This window comes from Ilyonectria robusta, assembly GCF_021365365.1.
Source record: "Ilyonectria robusta strain PMI_751 chromosome Unknown BGZ61scaffold_17, whole genome shotgun sequence".
In the NCBI taxonomy this organism is placed as follows: Eukaryota; Fungi; Ascomycota; class Sordariomycetes; order Hypocreales; family Nectriaceae; genus Ilyonectria; species Ilyonectria robusta.
In genome coordinates, this window is record NW_025764451.1 from 921,208 (window position 1) to 939,794 (window position 18,587).

Genomic DNA, 18,587 nt, shown 5'->3' on the forward strand with positions numbered 1-18,587 from the left:
TTCAGCCGGCATAAGATTATCAGCATCGCCACTGCGAGACATAAATTCACCACAGCCAGCCCTTACATGTTTTGTGAAGATTCCCCTTGCCGAATAGATATTCGTTTTACAGGGGTTTACTCACCCCCAATAGAAAATTATTTCATTTCTCCTCCTAAAATATACCGATCAACACAATAAGCCGAGTTGTAACATTTGTGTTTACTATGTCATGGCTTTATTAACCTCAGGCATTTCCTCATATGTCAGCCGATTGCAACATTTGCCTATAGGGTGTGGATATTTTCGATAGTTATTAAGAGAAGGGTGTTGATTTTATGTTTAGAGCAAAGTTCCATCTACGATTCTTTATAATAGTTTTATGCACAGGCAATAACTCGCTGAGAGTCTATGTCGGTCAATATACTGCATTGAATGCGGGTTCAATGGGTATCTTCACAGATCCAGGTCACTGACATCGTACGAATACTCTCCAGGGTGGCGGAAATTACAGTTGTTGGAATCCATCGCTTTAGTAGTGAGAGAGGATGGATTGGTTCAAAATTATGGGTAGTAATCAGAAAGCTCCCATCGATGTTCTTTGGCAATTAATTGGTGGCTATTGAGTGAGGACGTTCCTCCAATCTGTCTGCGAGTATGCTAGGTTATTCCAGTATCATGAACGTAGAACTATCAGGCGTGCTTAGCCTAATTAATAGACTAGGGGTGATAGAGAGGATCGATGAACGGAGGAGAGAGAAAACTACCCCGCTTGACTTACATGCATGTTTCCGGGAAAGCTCAGAGGGACAACCCACCAAGATAGCGGCCGCTGGGATGATTTTCCGCGGTGGGAAGTTAAGCTAAATGCGAAAGTACGGCGCATTTCTACGTATGGGGTGCTAAGTTCCGTCGTCTCACGCTATTCGTAGCTGAGCCTAGGAACCCCTGACCTTCCAGTCGAATCATGATATGGTTGCCTTTAGGATTGCGAAGCAAATTTCTCCGACCTTGTGGGCACACCTTGTTGATGATAAGTTAAACTGTATGCTTAAAATGTAATTGGTCATTCTGCAGTCGTATCATTCTCAACGTTGCGGCACGGTGGAAGTTGATTGGTGGAAGAATTACAACAGCTTGTTACGCGTATTTCCCATTCAGTGCTTGCTTCCGTATTGCTGAATTGGGGACCTGAAGACAGTTTAATTCCATGTTAAACATCCGGTGTTGTTGAGAGAAACAGCTATCATATTAGCCTGAGAAGTACATAAAGCAGCGTAACTCGCTCCCATCCAAACTTCCTGGAACTCTCATTACAACACCCTTTCTAAACCAGATCATCACCGAATCCAACATGAGGAGTTTTTTTGCCGTCTTAGCTCTTCTCCCAGCTGCATTTGGCTGTTTGGATCCAGACACCAACAGCTGTGCTAGCTTTATCAAGTCTCAATCAGCTACTGCGTCGGCGTTTTGTGCAACGTTTACCACGGCTGTTGTCACCGCAACCTCTGCTCTTCCATCATGGGCCACCAACTGTTCCCAAAAGCCAAGCCTGATCTCCAAGGAGTGCTCGTGCTACTACACTGGTACTAGCACGGGGGCTACGAAAACCTCAGCAGGTAGTGGAGGTACTGCACCAACGGGTGTTACAACTACGCTTCCTGCCTCTTCTGGAGTGGTTACAAGCGCCACACCAATTACTGTTACTGGCTCACTTGATGGCGGCATGAAGAGATACGATCGCAGCAGTTAGTTTATGAGAAATCCTTTCTACCGATGAGCTACGAGGGGCTAATGGTGTCAACATTAGCCAAGGTTTGCCAAGAGCAAACTGAGACGGGAGAGGATGACACTATTTTCATTCTAGAAGATGGTGCTACACTCTCTAATGTCATTATTGGACCCAATCAAGCAGAGGGAGTTCACTGTCGAGGAACTTGGTGCGTCGCCAAAAATTCTGGAGAAGGCGATGTGATGCTAACTGTTTCATCAAAGTACCTTGAATAACGTTTGGTGGTCTGATGTTTGCGAGGATGCTTTGTGTGTCCCCCCTGCACCACACCTTGAATACTAGCTAACAAGGGCATTTATTAGAACTCTTAAGCAGTCTAGTGGAACCTCATACATCAATGGAGGTGGCGCCTTCCACGCCTCGGATAAGATCATCCAATTCAATGGCCGCGGTACCGTTCAGATAACTAACTTCTATGCAAATGATTATGGCAAGGTGGTTCGAAGCTGTGGCAATTGTTCCGGTAATGGGGGCCCCAGAAATATCATCATGACAAACGTTATTGCGGTCGATGGAGGAGTTTTGTGTGGTATTAACACAAACTACGGAGACACTTGTACTATGACGAACTGTTGCCAAGACGACGGCAAAACTTGCGATCGTTACACGGGCAACTCAAGCGGCTCCGAGCCAACTAAGATTGGCTCCGGCCCTGACGGAACATATTGCGTTGCCTCTGGAGCCAGTACTAACTGCTGAAAACATTGATGCATTGTATCTTACTTAGGTGGCTTGGAGACCCCAGATTCGGGCCTCACCGACCTCTCACCGATGCAAGACTCATGGCTTGACTAGTGAATCAACATGGAAATCTGTTCCTAGATAAATGGATCCATTACGGATTATATCTCCTGCGTTGTTGTGGGGTTTCGTCTCAGAAGTCCACTCATTCTCATATGACTGATCCAGAAAGTTCCGAGTGACTCACTTCGTGTAATGACTTGCCTTTCTCAGTTCACCGAATTTAAAAGAATGTACAAGCAGCACAGAATCCCCTCAGAGTCGTCGTATCAACGCAGATGGTATCTTCAATGGTGTTTAATATTGTCAATCTGTGCCTCCATGCCCAAGACCGTTTAACTTAAGAGAGCGTCCTGAGCATGATGTCACATCACTGCAACCTCTCGTGAATAATCGTTGAATCATAGCCGATTCATTCCAGTGGAACACCTTGTAAGGCGTGGAAAACACTGGCAATTTGACAGATGCCTTATATTCCACAGCCGAGTCGATAGGCACCTTGTTGCATACCATGGTACTTTAATCTGCCACCGGGTCAAGCCAACCGTCTTCGGTGTATTGCTTCCATGTCGTACAAGTGGGAACTGTTGCAGAGGTAATCCAGTTTCTGCGAAGTCCTGCGACCTTCGCTCAAGGCAAGAAAAACTATAGGTGGTAAGGCTAGGAGCTAAACGCTAATGTACATAGCTTCACCGATTTGTATTGAAAGTGGCCATGTAGTTTTCTGGGCTAAGCGAGTGGCTTTAGAAATGCGTGCTTAGTAGTAAAAATAACAAAAAGGCCCTGAGGTTGTATCGATAACATCTCTAATTGTCGCTGAATTTCCAGCGTATCCCATGTCCAATACGTCATCAAGGCTCACTTTTCTTGATTCCGGCTTGTTATCCCAGGTTATGTGACTATAATTTCCGCTGCCCAAGTCAAACTTGCGCGTGTTGGGGTTTGAAGCTTGCCTATAAGCACTGTTAGACACGAAAGTACGGTTCTCTGCTCCAAGGCCTTACCATAATGCCCACATCCGATCCATCATACCATGGTGCACCCAGAACGCGGGGTCACCAGGGGAGGTAAATAGATCAGCTCCAGGGTCTCCACTATAATGATGTTAATTTAAGTATGAAAGAAGATGGAATCAAGACTAACCCGATAGTAAAGTGCATGCCGCCGTGAGGCCCCAAATCTGCGGTGCCTGGCACGCCTTCAGATAGTAGTCGATACTCGTCGAAGTTGGGTTTCTTCAGAAGTTCTGTGACCTTGATTAGCTTTGCATCTATATCGACGTGCTTTTCTGATGTCACCTAATACAGTCGTGTAGTTTCCATAAATCTGGTTCAGGGCGGGGCCAACGTCCCTCTTCAGGCGACGCGGGTTATACCCAAGATTCTCACCTGGTCCAAGGTTGACGGACATGTTGGCAAATGGACCTGTGGTGACGTAACCACCCCCAAGACCTGCGGGCAGCTGAAGCTGGCTACCAGCTATGCCTTCTGGAGGCGAAATAACAGGTCCATTGTGAGGGACGTAATCTCCATTGCCTCCCAAGCTATAGGGATCACCGTTGAATATGGGAGACTTCTCGGGGGCTGAAGCGTATTTGGGCCAGTCCCAGTACTTTTTGCTGTTACTTCGAGACTCTTCGGGGGCGATCGGATTGACATACTGGCTGATAACCCTTGTAACCGCATTCCTCTCGAAGGGCCTTCTCGTAGGTGTACAGAAACCACCGATGCCAGGGCATAAAGTTACCAGTAAAATGAATTGTTCTCGTCTGCTGAATGTGAACCACAACGAAGTCGTCGAACTAAACGAGCGTCAGTCTAGGAGCCATTGATGGGGACATGGTGTAGTGGCTCACTCGAGACTGAGCACCCAGCGAGACGTTGGCTGGCGTCCGAGCAGGCAGGCGCTGCAAGCACTTGACGGCGTTTACGTAGGCCAGCCTTTCTTTCACGGAGAGTGAGCCGCTGTGGGAGAGTCAGTCACTCTGGCAGTGTAACGGGAAAGAGTCGTCGTCATACTATTCACGTCGGAGGACCAAGCTCTTAGCTGTACAAGACGATTGAATGCTTCGCCTTTTTACCCTCTCCTCACGGTGGCCTAGAGCATTAGCCACCTTGGCTCTGATATCATTCGTGACTTGCAGGACCTGAGACTTCAAGTCATCTGTGTCATCTGCGAATCGATTCGGGGGCTTGATGGTAAGGATGCCCGACGCAATGGAAGCCAAGAGAGATGAAAGAATGAGAAAATCGAGCCTCATTTTGAACAAGGTTAAATTATGTTGAATTGCGAAAGGACCTAGGTCGTAAGACCGGAATGAACGGTGAATTTAAAGCGTCATAAACAGCCAAGACAACCAGGTCTGACCACAGCACATTCGCCACATTTGCCGTGTATCCATCTCAGTGGGATATTCGCCTCGGTATCTAAACAAGACCTGACGTCTAAGCTCGAGATACGATGGCCCACAAGTAACAGGCTCTGAAAGGCTAGGCTTAAAGCCATATCTAAGGATTGGCTAATTCAGGGCTAGGTCAGACTACTTTGTTCGTGGCATTTTCGATCCGGGTGGAGTGCCACGGAGATGTTTCTCTTTCGTCTCGTCTACAATAAGCCAAGTGTGAGGCAAAATGGGGCCAGTTACACGACAATGCTACTATCGTTTCCTGAAACACACATTACAGTTATACTGGGCTGATCGCCGGGCAGTGCCAACCATTAAAGTTTGAAGTAGAAGGCCGGTTTAAGCTGCCAGTGCGCATCGGTTCGCGGAATATCCATTTCCGTACTCAATTTCTGAAGGGCCAAGCTCATTTGGGAAGTTGTTCCGTTACAGTGCAAGGATACCATGTGCTTAGACAAGCATTACTCTTGCTGAAGGTTTATCTAGAACAGAATTCGCCGTCTCAATTCCACTTTATTAAGTTGAGATCGCTCGCTGCAAGAGATTGTCATAGTCTTGATTACCGCGGCATGTCGATCGGCAATTGAACCCGGGATTCACTGTGGATGATACATAGCCAGGCCTGACCTTTTCTTCTCTAGCAGCTAGCCATTTTCACCAAAGCCAGCTATATGCACAAAATAATAGCGCAATATGTCCTTGAAACAAATCAACTCTACCTCAATCATGGCGCCGACGTCTTGCTATCGGTTTTACACTTCAGGAGAGTGTGAAGTCGGGGACAAAGATTCACTGCAATGAAGCGGGACGAAGGGTTGACAAAGCAAGGCTATGATTCAAAGACCATGCCCTTGTCACAGCACAGTCACCGAGGTAGTGCGCTCCGTGCAAGATGGACTGCAGCTGGTAGAGTTCAGAATACGAGACTAAAGACGACCCATATGAGCAATCCCTTGTCATGGTGAAACGGCCCTCCAAACTACGTTTAATTTCCGAACTCCTTTAGGGTCCAAGTTCGAACTCCGTCAATGCCACGCGATTAGCCCTGGTTGAGACTTTCGGGCCGCGACTAGTGACATGCAACATCCTTCCAGAAGCAATTCTTAAACCACGGTTAACAGATTTAAAACACTCGTGGCATCAACTTGTCAGACTGCCTACGTCTATCTATTGGCGTTGTCTCGTTCTATACTATCAAATTTATTTAACGAATGGAGTACTCCGTCAATTTGACCCTCGATGAGCAATGGTACCAGTCTATGATTATCACCAAGCTTTGAGAAGATCTTCGTTTTACAACAGTGCAAAGATATATACTCAAACACGGATTTCTGCGGCTTTTCTTTCAACAGCGGCCAAAGCAACGAATATAAAATATGTGAGACGGAACAACAGAGCACCTCAGACGGTTGATGTTGCATCTTCAAGTAACCGAGCTACCCTGCACATCGACCTCGAGTATTGATTGGCAATCTTTGGATAGCAGGCCAAGCGTGTGAGAAAACGCCTTGGTAAGGCTCAGGAAATATAGGACATGCAATGAAAATAACAACATATTTGCGCGGCGGCACCTTAACATAGAGCCTTTCTCCGAACTGTGGGACAAGTTCGTCTTTATCAACCCGAGAGGCTGGCCACACAAAATAAACTGATATTTCACTCAAACTATATATCTAGTGGAAATACGGGGACGATGCTAGGACCTGATGAATTGTATGATAATGATGAATAGGCTAGCTATGTGACAGGCGGTGCGCCGCAGGGGCGATCACCTCTGTCCCGTATGCCTAGCATCTCAGGGGTAAAACGGGACGAGTCGGAACAAGAGTCCGACTTTGGGTCCACCAACAAATGGGTAGGTACATATCCCTCCACCTAGACTAATGGTTTTATTTACAATTTGCAAAGTTAGTCAATCGGTCACCCTGCACTTTGCACTCTGGAATAGGCCATAGCTACTGCACAGGAGTTGCAGGGCGGGAACAATATGCCAGCCCCCTCTTTAGTTAGGCCTATCACGCTATCTTGCCCCGTCGGAGGATTGGCGGGACGTTGTGCCCGCATGCTGTTAACAACATCATTTTCATCACCGTACTGCGCGCTAATTTCATTTTTTATTCCTAGAATGTAACGTTCCATGCATTCATAAACCACTTACAAGAAGTGTCTATTCGCCGACGCTAAGAGTAAAAGCCTAGGTGGCGGTGTGAAATCTGGGCGGGCGTGCATGGCTTGACAACAGGTAAGGCTCTGCTCTCCGACCACATATATGACGACAATAGATCGTCATATCTAGCTTTCAGCTGCCCCCGATTGGCCGATCCATGCAAAGGTGGGAAGCGGTTCTCTAAAGTAAGGCTACAGCGCGTTCTGATGCATGATGACTGAGTAAATCACAGCCCGCTGGGCCTGGAAAGGTCTAATACCGCTGTCCTTGCATAGAGCCCCCGCCAGAAAGCCGTCATAGGCTAATTTGAGCTGAGGGGAATTTATTATTGGCAACTAGATAACTACCTATGTATGTATGCGCCTTGCTCACTGTGGGTCGACGCCTCATATGCAGCCGCGTCACAAAACTGGAATTTATCACACTCGATGCCTAATGGAAACAGGATGGGATTGGTCAGAGACTCGTATCTGCAGGCAAATCCATACCAAGTAAGTACATACAGTCCCTTGCCTACTACTAGTTCAGCTTACCGTAGTTGCCAAGCTACCATAGAGACTCATTAAATTGGCCCACAATCTTTCCCGCAAAATGACCTGTACTTAACCATATCCTATCATTGCCCATCAAGGAGAGACATGCGTCGCACTATTTGGCGCCATTTAATCTCAGCCCGAATCCAAGACACCAGCCAACTAACCCATTACCCTGGCCATCTAGCGTTCCTCAAGCTCCAGCCCAGCTAGACCACCCTTATCCTCGTCACCGATAGTTGAGACAATCGACTGAAGATCAGTAGGCTGCATGATTTGGAACAGGGTGGTCTCAATGGCGTTGTAGAGGAAGAACAGGCTACTTCCGGCCTCGAAGACGGCCTCGAAGAGAACTATAGTCTGTCCTGTCCAGGACTGCGTGGCGAAAAGAGGCTTGACGTTTCCTTCAATCCCGTAAGCTAGGGCTCTCGAGGTTGCGTCGCCGGATAGACCCCATTGAATCTCTCCGCCCATCTCGATGTAATCATTCGTCCATCCTTTTGGGGGGTTGACCTGTGTTCAGCTGGTAAGTGGCACCGTCTGGAGAGGGGCAGAATGGGACGAGAAATACATCAGTGACAGTGACTTGTCTACCGTCCACAATCTGCAAGTTGTCGGGCATTTTGGGACGCTTTGACTTTGCCGAGAGACGAATGTGATGAGTCAAAGATTTAAGTTGGGATGGTGACCAGAGAGGACAATGGCTGGCAAGAGAAGGGAATATACACGTGGCCTGCTCAGTGACGTAGGAGAGGGTCTAGAGCCCAGGCAGTGCGACTAGGTACACAAGTACATTGCTTGGCGCAATCTTTGGGGGCCGACCCAATAGCTGACTTCCTGGAGGATGTCGAGGACCATCCCGAAACATTCCATGTCCACGACGCGAAGACCCAGGCGGCATTGAAAGTGATATACGATGAATTCTTGACTTTGGTGTGAGTATCTTGCTAAATGAAATTTGCAACCCATTTGCCAAACTGTGACATAGAACGTCTCCTGACACAATTTCAGCGGATTCGCCTTTACCCTGGGAGGATGCCACCATTCCTTCAGGATCCAGACGGGTGGCCACATCCGCCATGCTTGGTCAGCAGAAGAGTGTAACGGCAGAGGCTGTGGCAGTTGGAGACAACGCTGCTGCGGGCGGGCTGTAGGTTGCACAGCAGACTCCGTTACCGTCCACGGATGGTAGGCCGCGATCTGTCTGTGGTGTGTGCTGGCGCGAGAGGCGTCGTCATCGCGAGTGGTGTTGAAGCAAAGAATTAAAGGGATTTTTGACACTTATCACTGACAACTTATCGATTAGATTAATATCCAGTTTTAAAAGATAAAATAAATAACTAGAAATTATACATTGGATATTATTTGCTATTCAGAAAATACGGCTATAACTTACCCTATACAACTACCACATGAAGGTATATTGCGCGCTCCAAAATTTTCATGTAGATTCAGGTCTGCGACTAGAAGACGAACGTCCCCTTTGGGACTGCATAGTCTCCTTCTTCCGTCCTTGACAACAAGGTACCTGGATTTCAACAGTCACTACCCTTCTGTCTAGTTGCTCCCCCTCCGTCCGGAAGGAGTAGGGGGTTGAGTAAAAGTGAAATAACAAGGCCCCCCAGTGGTCGTTCTCATATTTTCCAGCGCCTACTCAAGCACGCTGATTCAGTGATGCAAAGCAAAGACCCACAGGTATTGGAATCAGTCCCGGTCTACTGGCCCGCGGGGTCTCATCGCTCGTCTGGTAAATGTTGATCAACCTGAGAATCGGCCTCGGTCAACGACTGGTCCGCCGTATTCTCTGCTATAATATGGCGGACGTTACCCTAATAGCTCTAAGAAACCCAAAGAGTCGAATCCAGATCCTGAGGCATCTTGGAAGAGTCCTTAGAGATAGAGAGTATGTTAAGAGAAGCTCCATCAGGATGTCGATAAAACAGCAAATTTTCCACAACATCGGATATAGCACGCCGCTATGGTATCAACCTTGCATAGACAGCTTGGATTTACTTAACAAACCTTACAGTCTTGTAAATACCGATTCGGTTGTACCTGGAATATTAACGACCACCAAGGCTGGTAAAGGGACAGATGCAAACATACTCCCCAGTCGTCGAATATAAGCCTGGCACAATTACTGCGGCGCCCCCCAGCTAAATAACAATTTCTGATATTTAGCTACACTGGTTTTCTAGGGTTATGCCTAGCTAGGAATGTTTTTTTTTTTTAACTAGGTGAGCAAGAAATTTATTCATGAGGGATTTCTTATATCTTCTCTTTTCTGGGGTTCGAACCCAAAGGCTTTAAGATTGTATTACTGTTCGAAATATTGGTTATCAGTAGTCATGTGAGTTCTGTGCGACATATCAGTGGTTCGCATGCGGAATGCTGCCTCGTCATTCCATCAGGCTTTCAGGCAAACTTGAACCGAATTTTAACCAGTGACACAAGAAGCGTTATTTCTTTTCCCAACTTCAACTCACGGAGACGCATTGCTCAACTTCAGGGATATTTGTCTCATTCTTTCTCTCAGCTGACGCCCGCGAAGCTGCATCTCGGTTTCGACGTTTCCAGATGACATCCTCTAGCAGGAGAGCGTACGTCGAAGATGCGGAGAGCTCAGAGGACGCTTTTTCCACATCATCCTCATCTGGATCTGGTGGCAGCTCCAGCCCATCTCAATATCCCAAAAGGGGAAAGACTCGAATTCCGGCCAAGATCGTTTCGAAACGCGCCCTCATTGACCTAGGGTATCCTTTTTTTGAGGAAGGTAATACCGTCATTGTCCAGAAAGCCCTTGGACAAGACAATATCGATGAGCTACTTAAGTTGAGTGAAGAATACAAAAGGATAGAGCAAGACATTGCAAGGGCACCCGGCAGCACCCTCCAAGAGCCCATCGAGATAATTAGTGTCGATGTGGAAAAAGCTCAAGGCGACACATCTGCTCCCACCCCAGCCCCAATGATGCCGCATCCAAATCCAGCAGGGATTCCCGCAGCGAACAACCTCGTTCCCGATCGATTGACCCCTGACAGTCTTGGACATTCACGAAGGTCACGCTGGGGCGACCAGGTTCTACTTTCCGGGGTCCTCACTCTTAATGGCTCCGTGCAGCAATTAGGCACAGAGTTGGGGAGTCCCGAAATGTTGGCCGCCCGTGACGCTTGGCGTGACTCAAAATCATTCATTGAAGACAGCACTATTGCTACGGAGCTGTTCGAAATTCATGCGGCGGAATGTTACGTGGACCAAGCAGGGGCGCACAAGGTCACCCTATCCTGTCCAAAACGGCCTCAGCGCTCGAAGGATGAATCATCTCTAGTGAGGATACGGTGGTTGTAAGTGAGAAACACTCATGACAAGGTCAAGCCCTCTTATGTTAACCACGGCGTCGTTGTTCGGTCACAGGCATTTGAAAGGATCTCCCTCGAAGCTACGGACCTTTGAGGTGAGTTTCTGAAACTCGTCAAATCCGCTCGCAGGCGACCGATGATATCCAACTAACGTTCACTGTTGCTACAGAACCTTGTTACCGACTGCCCTTTCATATCACAACCCCTTAAGTCGGTTGCGCTCAACGTGTTGAAGGAGGTTGACCGACGATGTCTGAGGCGATCCGAATCCGGATCGGAGATTGAGCCAGGAACTGTAATTAGGTATATTGGGAGGTACCGAAGCTACCTTGGGAGATACGCGGGTGACCCAGCCTATGACACGGAACCAGTGGTATTCCTCTCGACACCTTTTCTACTTCTACCAGAGGAACACTCGACAAGGGGACTCAAGCGAGGGGGCCACTCTAGGACCCTTCTAGAGTTTCTGTATGGGTACGAGGCTGGAAGTGTGCGAGAAAAGTCCTTTGGCGCCCCCAGGATCAAAATGGAAGGAGACAAGGCGATGCGGACCCTACGTGTGCCTCAAACATGGTTTTTGACAATCGGCTCTGGTATGTGGAAGTATATGGCATTGCATCACAAGTTCAGCTGGCTAATAGTCCATCAGCTGTTATCATAAGTTTCTCGGAGTTGTCTTCAAAGGAAATGGCATGCAACAACATACAGCTCGACCGAATGGCCCCAGGATCTACGCCCGGAATCTATACCGTCCGCGTGGTAGATAATGCCTCCATGTGCAGGTATCACATTGTAATTGACCGAGATTGCAATTATGTGGTACGTATTACCCTTTTCAACAGAACTTGGCGTAATAACTAGTTATTTGGTAGAACTTTCTAAAACGCGCCACGGCCCTTGCTCGATCTGGGGAAGCTCATCTCAACACATACGAGTTGTTTGACGAACAAGGTGGTCTGGTTGATCCTCGAACCTGGCTCAGCTTGCTTTCTTCGGGAGATGTAGAAAGCCACATCTTCGGATTAAGATCTAAGGATGTGGACGAGACTGAGCAAGAGTCGAATGACTTTCGTGCTCTTTCGATGAAGTTGCTTGAGGCTGGAAGAGGAGAGAGCAATGACTCTGGGTATGTCTTCAGCCACCAATATTTCTTTCGAGTCTAGTCTGATGATTCTGAAAGATTTCACCCGCCCATTCGTTCGAATGATTCACTTCGGAACCAAGGAGAGATGCAGTTGATAAGGCATCCAATGAAAGAATCGAGACCTGCTTTCGGGGTTAGTTCTCGTGAAAAATCTTCAACGATTCGCGGAAGTCTTCCTGGGCCCTTGATTCCAGCCACGAGACGTCTAAGTTTGGCAAAAATACCGGAGCTGTACGAAGTTGGCGCCAGTACTTCGATGGTAAACTATGGGTACCAGAACGAGGTAATTCCGCACTGGTCTACAATGATGACATCTGCTAATTTCATCTTTTCTCAAAGACCCCATACGGCAAGCATATCGCTAGACCAGAGACTGGTCGAGCCGGAATAGTGCCTAGGATTACCAACACCGTCAATGGCAAGCTGCTTCTCGGCCCATCACCCGCCCTGTCTGGAAAAGACTCTCCAGTCCACCAGGAATGGGGCTTTGTGCACTTAACCGCGCCGTCCAGATACAAGTCCGTAAGTTCATTGGAGGTTGAAAACGACCGGCAATCTTGGTCGAGTGGTCCCAAGCCGGCTCCGCCATTGCCCTTTGACGATGAAGATATGGATTCACTCCATGACTTTGGACCTGGACAAGACGCGGACCACGAAGATCCTGGCTTGCCTCCTGAACAATTTCAGAGACATCAGTCCTTGACTCACTCGATGGCCTCAAGTATTGTGGAAGACAGACTTGTGCCATTCCTTACATGGAGACTCAGCCGGGATACCGACGATCGGTCTGCAGAAGAGACAGATAAGACTTTGGTTCAGCTGTTAAATAAGATACACGGGTCTCTTGCTTCCGGTAGCTATGGGAAACTATACCTGGAAGCGTTTCAGTGTACTAGACAAGATGTTGTTGAGAGGTCTCAGACGCTCTGTTCAATTCTTGGCGAACAATCAGCAGCATCCACTTCTCGAGAAGCCGGTACAGCTGAAGATACGAACCCATACCAGCAGCAGATCAATATTTCAGCCGCGCACACAAAATCAACACTCTTTCGAACTCTTTTGGAAGTGTCTGAGGAAATATTTGCAGCCTTTCTTCCTACCTCGGGGAGCTCTTCTGCTCATTCCCTATGTGGGCGTTTTTGGGGCACATTGGATTTAATTCTAAGGGTAGGCAAGGCATCCCCTGTTGTAGGATGATGATTGACCACGGACTTCAAATTAGCAAATCTATCTGTCTTCAACAACCTCCCGGCAGTTTCACGAGCCAAATTGGGTCGAAATCCCACCATTCCTTTCTCCTATCCAGGGCGAGGGCAGGACAGAAAGTTCCACAAAGAAGACGTCATCTCAAGAATGTTCAGCATGCCGCCAAAATACAATGTACTCATCAATAGAATCTGCAATCGGCCACATTCACAGCGAACATATTCAGTGTCAACACGCTTTTCAAGGGACCAAAATCTTCGACGATCCCTGTCTGGGATGGGTTCGCCGCCAAGGGCTAGATGTAGAGGCAGATGGAGAGGTGCTAACAACGGCATCTGCACTTGTCGCTACTCTGGTCAACATTCGAGACAAGACTCGAGACCTCCATTGTTCTGTGAGCGGATCGTCGGAGAGCAACAAAAGCACGGATTGTCGGCCGCATCTCCTAAGCAATCTGGTTTATTCGTTTGAGGAAATCGTGTGGAAGTATGTTCTCACAGCAAAGGAACTCTCATGGGCAAACCGAGCACGCTTACGAAACTCGGAACATGGCTTGGTCCTGCCCATGCCGAAACCGCTAACGATGATCCGTGACTGGAGCAAGTCAACAGAAGGGAAGATTCAGGAGTATCTTGGCTTGGCCAAGCGGGACATCATCATCCTAGGCACCACCCGAGGTGATGTTGACAGGCTCATTATTGCGCCGGTAGGACCTGAATTCATCGTGGCTTCTCTGATTAGCAACATTCAGAACCACACAATCCTGCAAGGGACAGGACAGAAGATGGAGATTGCAAAGCACTATCGAAAGGTCTCTCTCGGACTCCGTTTTGGTGCGACACGGGACCCAAAACGTCGAAGGTTTCTCGAGATTTCCGCTCTCGAAGAAGAACTAGAGGCTTTACGAACTGTGGCTCAGGTACAGACACAGCTAATCAGAGCGTATCGAAAAGTCCTGGAACCCACAGCTTTTCAGTCCGCGACCACTGACTGGGCCTATCTCAAGGACCGACAAGCTATGTATCCACTTGAGAAGAAACGTCTCGACTTACAACATCAGAAGCTTGCCGATGACAGTGATGCTCTGGCTACGTTGGAACGGATTTCTCAGGTTACAAGACACGACATGAAACAGAGCATAGAAGTGCTTGAGGAAGGGCACGGGAAAGCTATCCGGGTGTTCACATTCGTCACCTTATTTTTCCTTCCACTGTAAGTGTTCTTCCTATCCAAACCAATCCGCGCTTCAATCTCTATCTCTTGGTGCAAGGCAGGAGTGGTAGAGTGTTCTTACAGGAAGACTAACAGCTCGCCGTAGATCGTTTGTTACGAGTTTCTTTGGAATGAACACGACAGACGTTAGGGATACCGATTGGGATCAGAGGATATTCTGGTCTTCCGCTGTGCCTGTAACAGTGTTCGTACTAACGCTGGCAATTATCTATGGCTACAAGTGGGACGTGGTTGTGGACGCATTCTCTAATGCGCTCGCCTCACAGAAGTCACCTGAGCTTTGTGACGTTCTGGAGGACAGTGTCACGCCACTAGTAGGAGACAAGCCCTCTGGTAATGAAAAGCCTGCTATCCCTCACTCCGCGCAGATTCCCTTTGCCACACTGGCTAAGGGCTTTGGACAGGCAATGAAGAGGCGTCAGGCGCCTGAGAATAACGAAGCGGTACTGCGGCGACAGACAAACGACAGCCTTTTAGTTTAGGGAGTTTGTCTTAAGGGTATATCAGTATAGCTCTAGATTACGCTGTCACTCTCACATTACTTTCTTACCCTTTCCAGAGCTTCCAACTGTCGTCGCAGTGCATTTCCTCATCAATACAGGAGGGCCGCTTAGGACTTTTGTAGGGATGTTTGACCATATTTCCATCTCCGTTTCGCGCCTCTATCCACATATCTCAAAGCTAACAACCCGACGATCTCGTATTTTGGAACCCATCCATCGCGGAAGATGATCAGTTTTCGAACGAGCTTTGTGGTTGGGTTGATGGCTTGGAGGCCACTGCCTCATTGAGCGGAACCGCAACCGCAACCACAAGCCTTGACTCTGGGTATTCCTGTACACTGGCAACGAGTTATCGTACCATATTCACTTGAAGGAACCTACAGAAGGTTCGTTGTGAGTCTTGTGACCGTTGAATCGCCCTATCGGCCACACCGTTAACCCACAGCTTGACAGCATCGGACTTTGTCGAAACAGTTACTCCCCCTAGCCCTCGTGCGGCTGAAAAAAAATAGAAATGAACCTGGTGGTATGCGCAGAGCGATGACGATACATGTGAAAATATCCTGAAGGCGTGGTATTTTACCTTCGACAAGTTATATACCATGAACCCGTCTGTCGGCCAAGATTGCTCAAAAATGTCACTCGGCACATAGTACTGCCATTCTACCTACGTTGACGGTACATTGGTCCACATAGTAAAACAGTACTGTAGTGTAATTAGGACCATACAACGTTTGGACATCTACTGGCTGCAACCTTGGTCCCCACCTGTTCGGGCGAGTCTCTCACCTCGCTCTCGCATTGGCGTCGGACCTGAGGGTATATGGGGGTTGACACGATTCGGGTCAGTCCAAGATGGGCGATTGGTTTGGGTAGATTGCCATCCTCGTCTGACATGGCGCGAGCTCGTTTCTGGTTTACCATTTTGGATTATGCTGTATCAACTGGCTGAGCTAAACGATAGAGTGTACACCTAACATTGCTTTACACAGGGTTAATTGGATTCATGTTCCAACAGATTGTCGAAATTGCGAATGCCGCCTTTACATGTCACCGAACTGAGAGAGTACTGCGTAAATTAGTAACGTCTCAAGTTGCACTGAGGTGGGCCCCTGTCAAGCGTCCGTCCTATAATAGCACCCTGGTGCATATTTTCACTGGCAGGTTGATTAACCGCTGGTTGTTCCTTGCATTTTCCGGCGGCTACTCAAGCACGCTGATTGAGTGATGCGAGCCAAAGACCCGGACGTGTTTGATTCCCTCACCTCTTCATTCTACCACCTTCAATTCATCACAACTCCACGCAATGACTTCCTCGCCCACAGACCAGCCAGGACCTCTTGTGCGTCTCCCTGCTGAGCTTTTGAATGCGATTCTGTCCCAGCTGCCCAACCGCGATCTGAAGCATCTTCGGTTAACATGCGGGTTCCTCCAGGACAGGGCGCACCTCCGCATCGACCGAGTTTTCATATCAGCCAACTCACGAAATGTTGAAGTGTTCCGCGCCATTGCGGATCACGAGACATTCCGCATGGGTGTCACCGAGGTCATCTGGGACGACGCCCGCCTGAAGACCTGGGAACTGGAGGATCCCGAGCTCGATGACGACTGGGATGAGGATTCGGGTGGATGCCCGGACTGGTTTGAGAGGACATGCGAGGCCAACGCTGAGGGGATGATAGGCCGTGCTATCGATGAGGGAGACCCCATTGGCGATATTGCAAGAGAGAAGCAGCTTGAGGCACAGCTACCATACAAGGCATCATGGGCCTACTACCAGAAGTTGATACAACAGCAGGACGAAGTGTTGGCGTCTGGCGCCGATATTGATGCCTTTCGGTACGGGCTGGAGCGGTTTCCCTCGCTCATAAGAGTCACAATTACACCGGCAACCCATGGTTTCCTATTTTCGCCGCTATATCAGACGCCCATGATTCGGAGCTTCCCCTACGGCTTCAACTACCTTATCCCACGCAACACCTGGCCTACTATAGAACATGACGAGCCGGAGGCACATCTCTGGAATGATGGAGGACCCGGCGACGAGGAGATGAAAAACCAGTGGCGAGGATTTCGCGTCATCACGCGCATACTAGCACAGGAGCCGCACCATAACATTTCGGAATTTGTTGTTAATGTTCACCGTCTCAACACGGGGCTGAACTGTCACATCTTTGACCAACCGAACGAAGAGCATGACAATTTCGTCAAAATCCTTCAACGCCCTGGTTTTCGCCACCTCCATCTCTCTCTTCTTGTCGGCGGGCTGGAGGATCAGGGCTGGTCGTCCTATCGCAACGGTTACTTACAACTTGCCCTGGCCGAGGCAAAAGACCTGGAACATATGAGCCTACACACAAATGTCTGTCGCGACCCAGGCGGCCGCCGTATAGACCGGCTAAGTAGTAGGCCCATTGAGGACTTCATCCCACTGCGCACTATTTTCCCAATCGACAAGTGGCCGCGGCTTCAACATTTGGGTCTCGCGGGCTTCCTGGTAATGCAGTCCGATGTGATGTCCCTACTTTCTGGGCTGCCATCGACTGTGCGGTCAATCGATCTAAGCTTCCTCAAGTTCTTAGATACCGGCGGCCATTACAAGGGTCTACTTTGGGAGATGCGCGACAAGTTGGACTGGCGTTATTGACCTGTCGAGGAGAGGCCCAAGATCACCCTCCGTATTGACTTGTTCGTCCGGAGGCCTGGGAAATGCATATGCCTGAGTCGAGCAGCTGAAGAGGTTATCTACGGCTATGGGCGAAATCCGTTTGGGCAAGAAAACGACGACAGGTCTCCGCATTTGGTCCGGGAAGCGACAGGGATTGAAATAGATGAATTTAATCCTGCCTATCAACGACCCAATTCCGGGATATAGAAGATAAATCAATGTATAGTGTATATACTCTAATCTAACTTCTGTCTGCTCCCTCAAGGTGAGCAAGTTGCCGGCACAAGGTCAAAAAAACACAGTTTTATCCACAATTCAAGCATTTGTTACCCAATGCTGCCACGATGACCAAATATCAAGCTTTTCAGCTTGGAAAAGTTAAACCTGTATGAACATATTAGTAGTCGGCTCAAGAAGCGTATATACTCTAAGTTACAGAACTATATAGGGTGTTGCAATTTCTGTATGATTATACTGGTCTATTTAACTCTGTATATTATCTAGGTTTTATTAGTGATGAAACGATATTTCAGTATTTCTCTTATTATATGCAAGTTTATTTAGCTAGTATAATTAAATATAAGAATGGCATGAGGTATTAAAAGTAGTAAATAAAATAAACCTCTTTACATACATGTAAAAATGAATATTTAGCGTCATGTTGAATATTAAAAGAAATAATAGCTAGGTCATAGAATTGTTATAGAGGCAAACCATACTAGCATTCTGTAACCACTGTTACCAACAGCCGTGGTATCTGAAATAGCCCCTCCCTCGTATTCGAGTTTTATACTTTGCCGCGGTATATTAGAGTTTCCTTCGGATATAGCCATGGGTTAGTCACTTATCTCGCTGAGC

General features: G+C 48.0%; 5 protein-coding genes across 5 annotated transcripts; 3 read left to right on the forward strand and 2 right to left on the reverse strand.

Moving 5' to 3' along the window:
- Nucleotides 1-1,333: 1,333 nt before the first annotated feature.
- Nucleotides 1,334-2,470, forward strand: BGZ61DRAFT_358416 (pectate lyase-domain-containing protein; the record flags this gene model as incomplete). The annotated part of the gene is made up of 4 exons (XM_046240961.1): nt 1,334-1,727; nt 1,790-1,919; nt 1,975-2,019; nt 2,074-2,470. The coding sequence occupies 4 exons, from the start codon at nt 1,334-1,336 to the stop codon at nt 2,468-2,470; spliced, it is 966 nt and encodes a 321-aa protein (XP_046101280.1).
- Nucleotides 2,471-3,269: 799 nt separating this feature from the next.
- On the reverse strand, nt 3,270-4,772 carry BGZ61DRAFT_358619 (uncharacterized protein; the record flags this gene model as incomplete). Its single annotated transcript, XM_046240982.1, has 7 exons — nt 3,270-3,465; nt 3,517-3,606; nt 3,656-3,758; nt 3,811-4,123; nt 4,173-4,313; nt 4,368-4,476; nt 4,531-4,772. The coding sequence occupies 7 exons, from the start codon at nt 4,770-4,772 to the stop codon at nt 3,270-3,272; spliced, it is 1,194 nt and encodes a 397-aa protein (XP_046101281.1).
- A 3,027-nt stretch (nt 4,773-7,799) lies between these two features.
- BGZ61DRAFT_425669 (uncharacterized protein) lies at nt 7,800-8,276 on the reverse strand (the record flags this gene model as incomplete). The annotated part of the gene is made up of 2 exons (XM_046243655.1): nt 8,188-8,276; nt 7,800-8,129 (listed from the first exon to the last, which is right to left on the reverse strand). Exons 1-2 carry the CDS (start codon nt 8,236-8,238, stop codon nt 7,800-7,802), a joined length of 381 nt encoding a protein of 126 aa, XP_046101282.1. The 5' UTR covers nt 8,239-8,276.
- A 1,777-nt stretch (nt 8,277-10,053) lies between these two features.
- BGZ61DRAFT_590719 (uncharacterized protein) lies at nt 10,054-15,172 on the forward strand. Its single transcript, XM_046256648.1, has 9 exons — nt 10,054-10,960; nt 11,031-11,070; nt 11,145-11,568; nt 11,625-11,794; nt 11,848-12,101; nt 12,156-12,402; nt 12,459-13,286; nt 13,342-14,537; nt 14,644-15,172. The coding sequence occupies exons 1-9, from the start codon at nt 10,194-10,196 to the stop codon at nt 15,038-15,040; spliced, it is 4,323 nt and encodes a 1,440-aa protein (XP_046101283.1). The 5' UTR covers nt 10,054-10,193; the 3' UTR covers nt 15,041-15,172.
- Nucleotides 15,173-16,353: 1,181 nt separating this feature from the next.
- Nucleotides 16,354-17,957, forward strand: BGZ61DRAFT_456721 (uncharacterized protein). Its single transcript, XM_046246555.1, has one exon. It carries the CDS (start codon nt 16,368-16,370, stop codon nt 17,706-17,708), a length of 1,341 nt encoding a protein of 446 aa, XP_046101284.1. The 5' UTR covers nt 16,354-16,367; the 3' UTR covers nt 17,709-17,957.
- The last annotated feature ends 630 nt before the right edge of the window (nt 17,958-18,587 follow it).

Coding starts and splice junctions, on each gene's coding strand:
- BGZ61DRAFT_456721 (XM_046246555.1), top strand. CDS start 16,368: ATGACTTCCTCGCCCACAGACCAGCCAGGACCTCTTGTGCGTCTCCCT.
- BGZ61DRAFT_590719 (XM_046256648.1), top strand. CDS start 10,194: ATGACATCCTCTAGCAGGAGAGCGTACGTCGAAGATGCGGAGAGCTCA. Junction 10,961..11,030: donor CTAGTGAGGATACGGTGGTT/GTAAGTGAGAAA, acceptor GTTCGGTCACAG/GCATTTGAAAGGATCTCCCT. Junction 12,403..12,458: donor ACTATGGGTACCAGAACGAG/GTAATTCCGCAC, acceptor CTTTTCTCAAAG/ACCCCATACGGCAAGCATAT.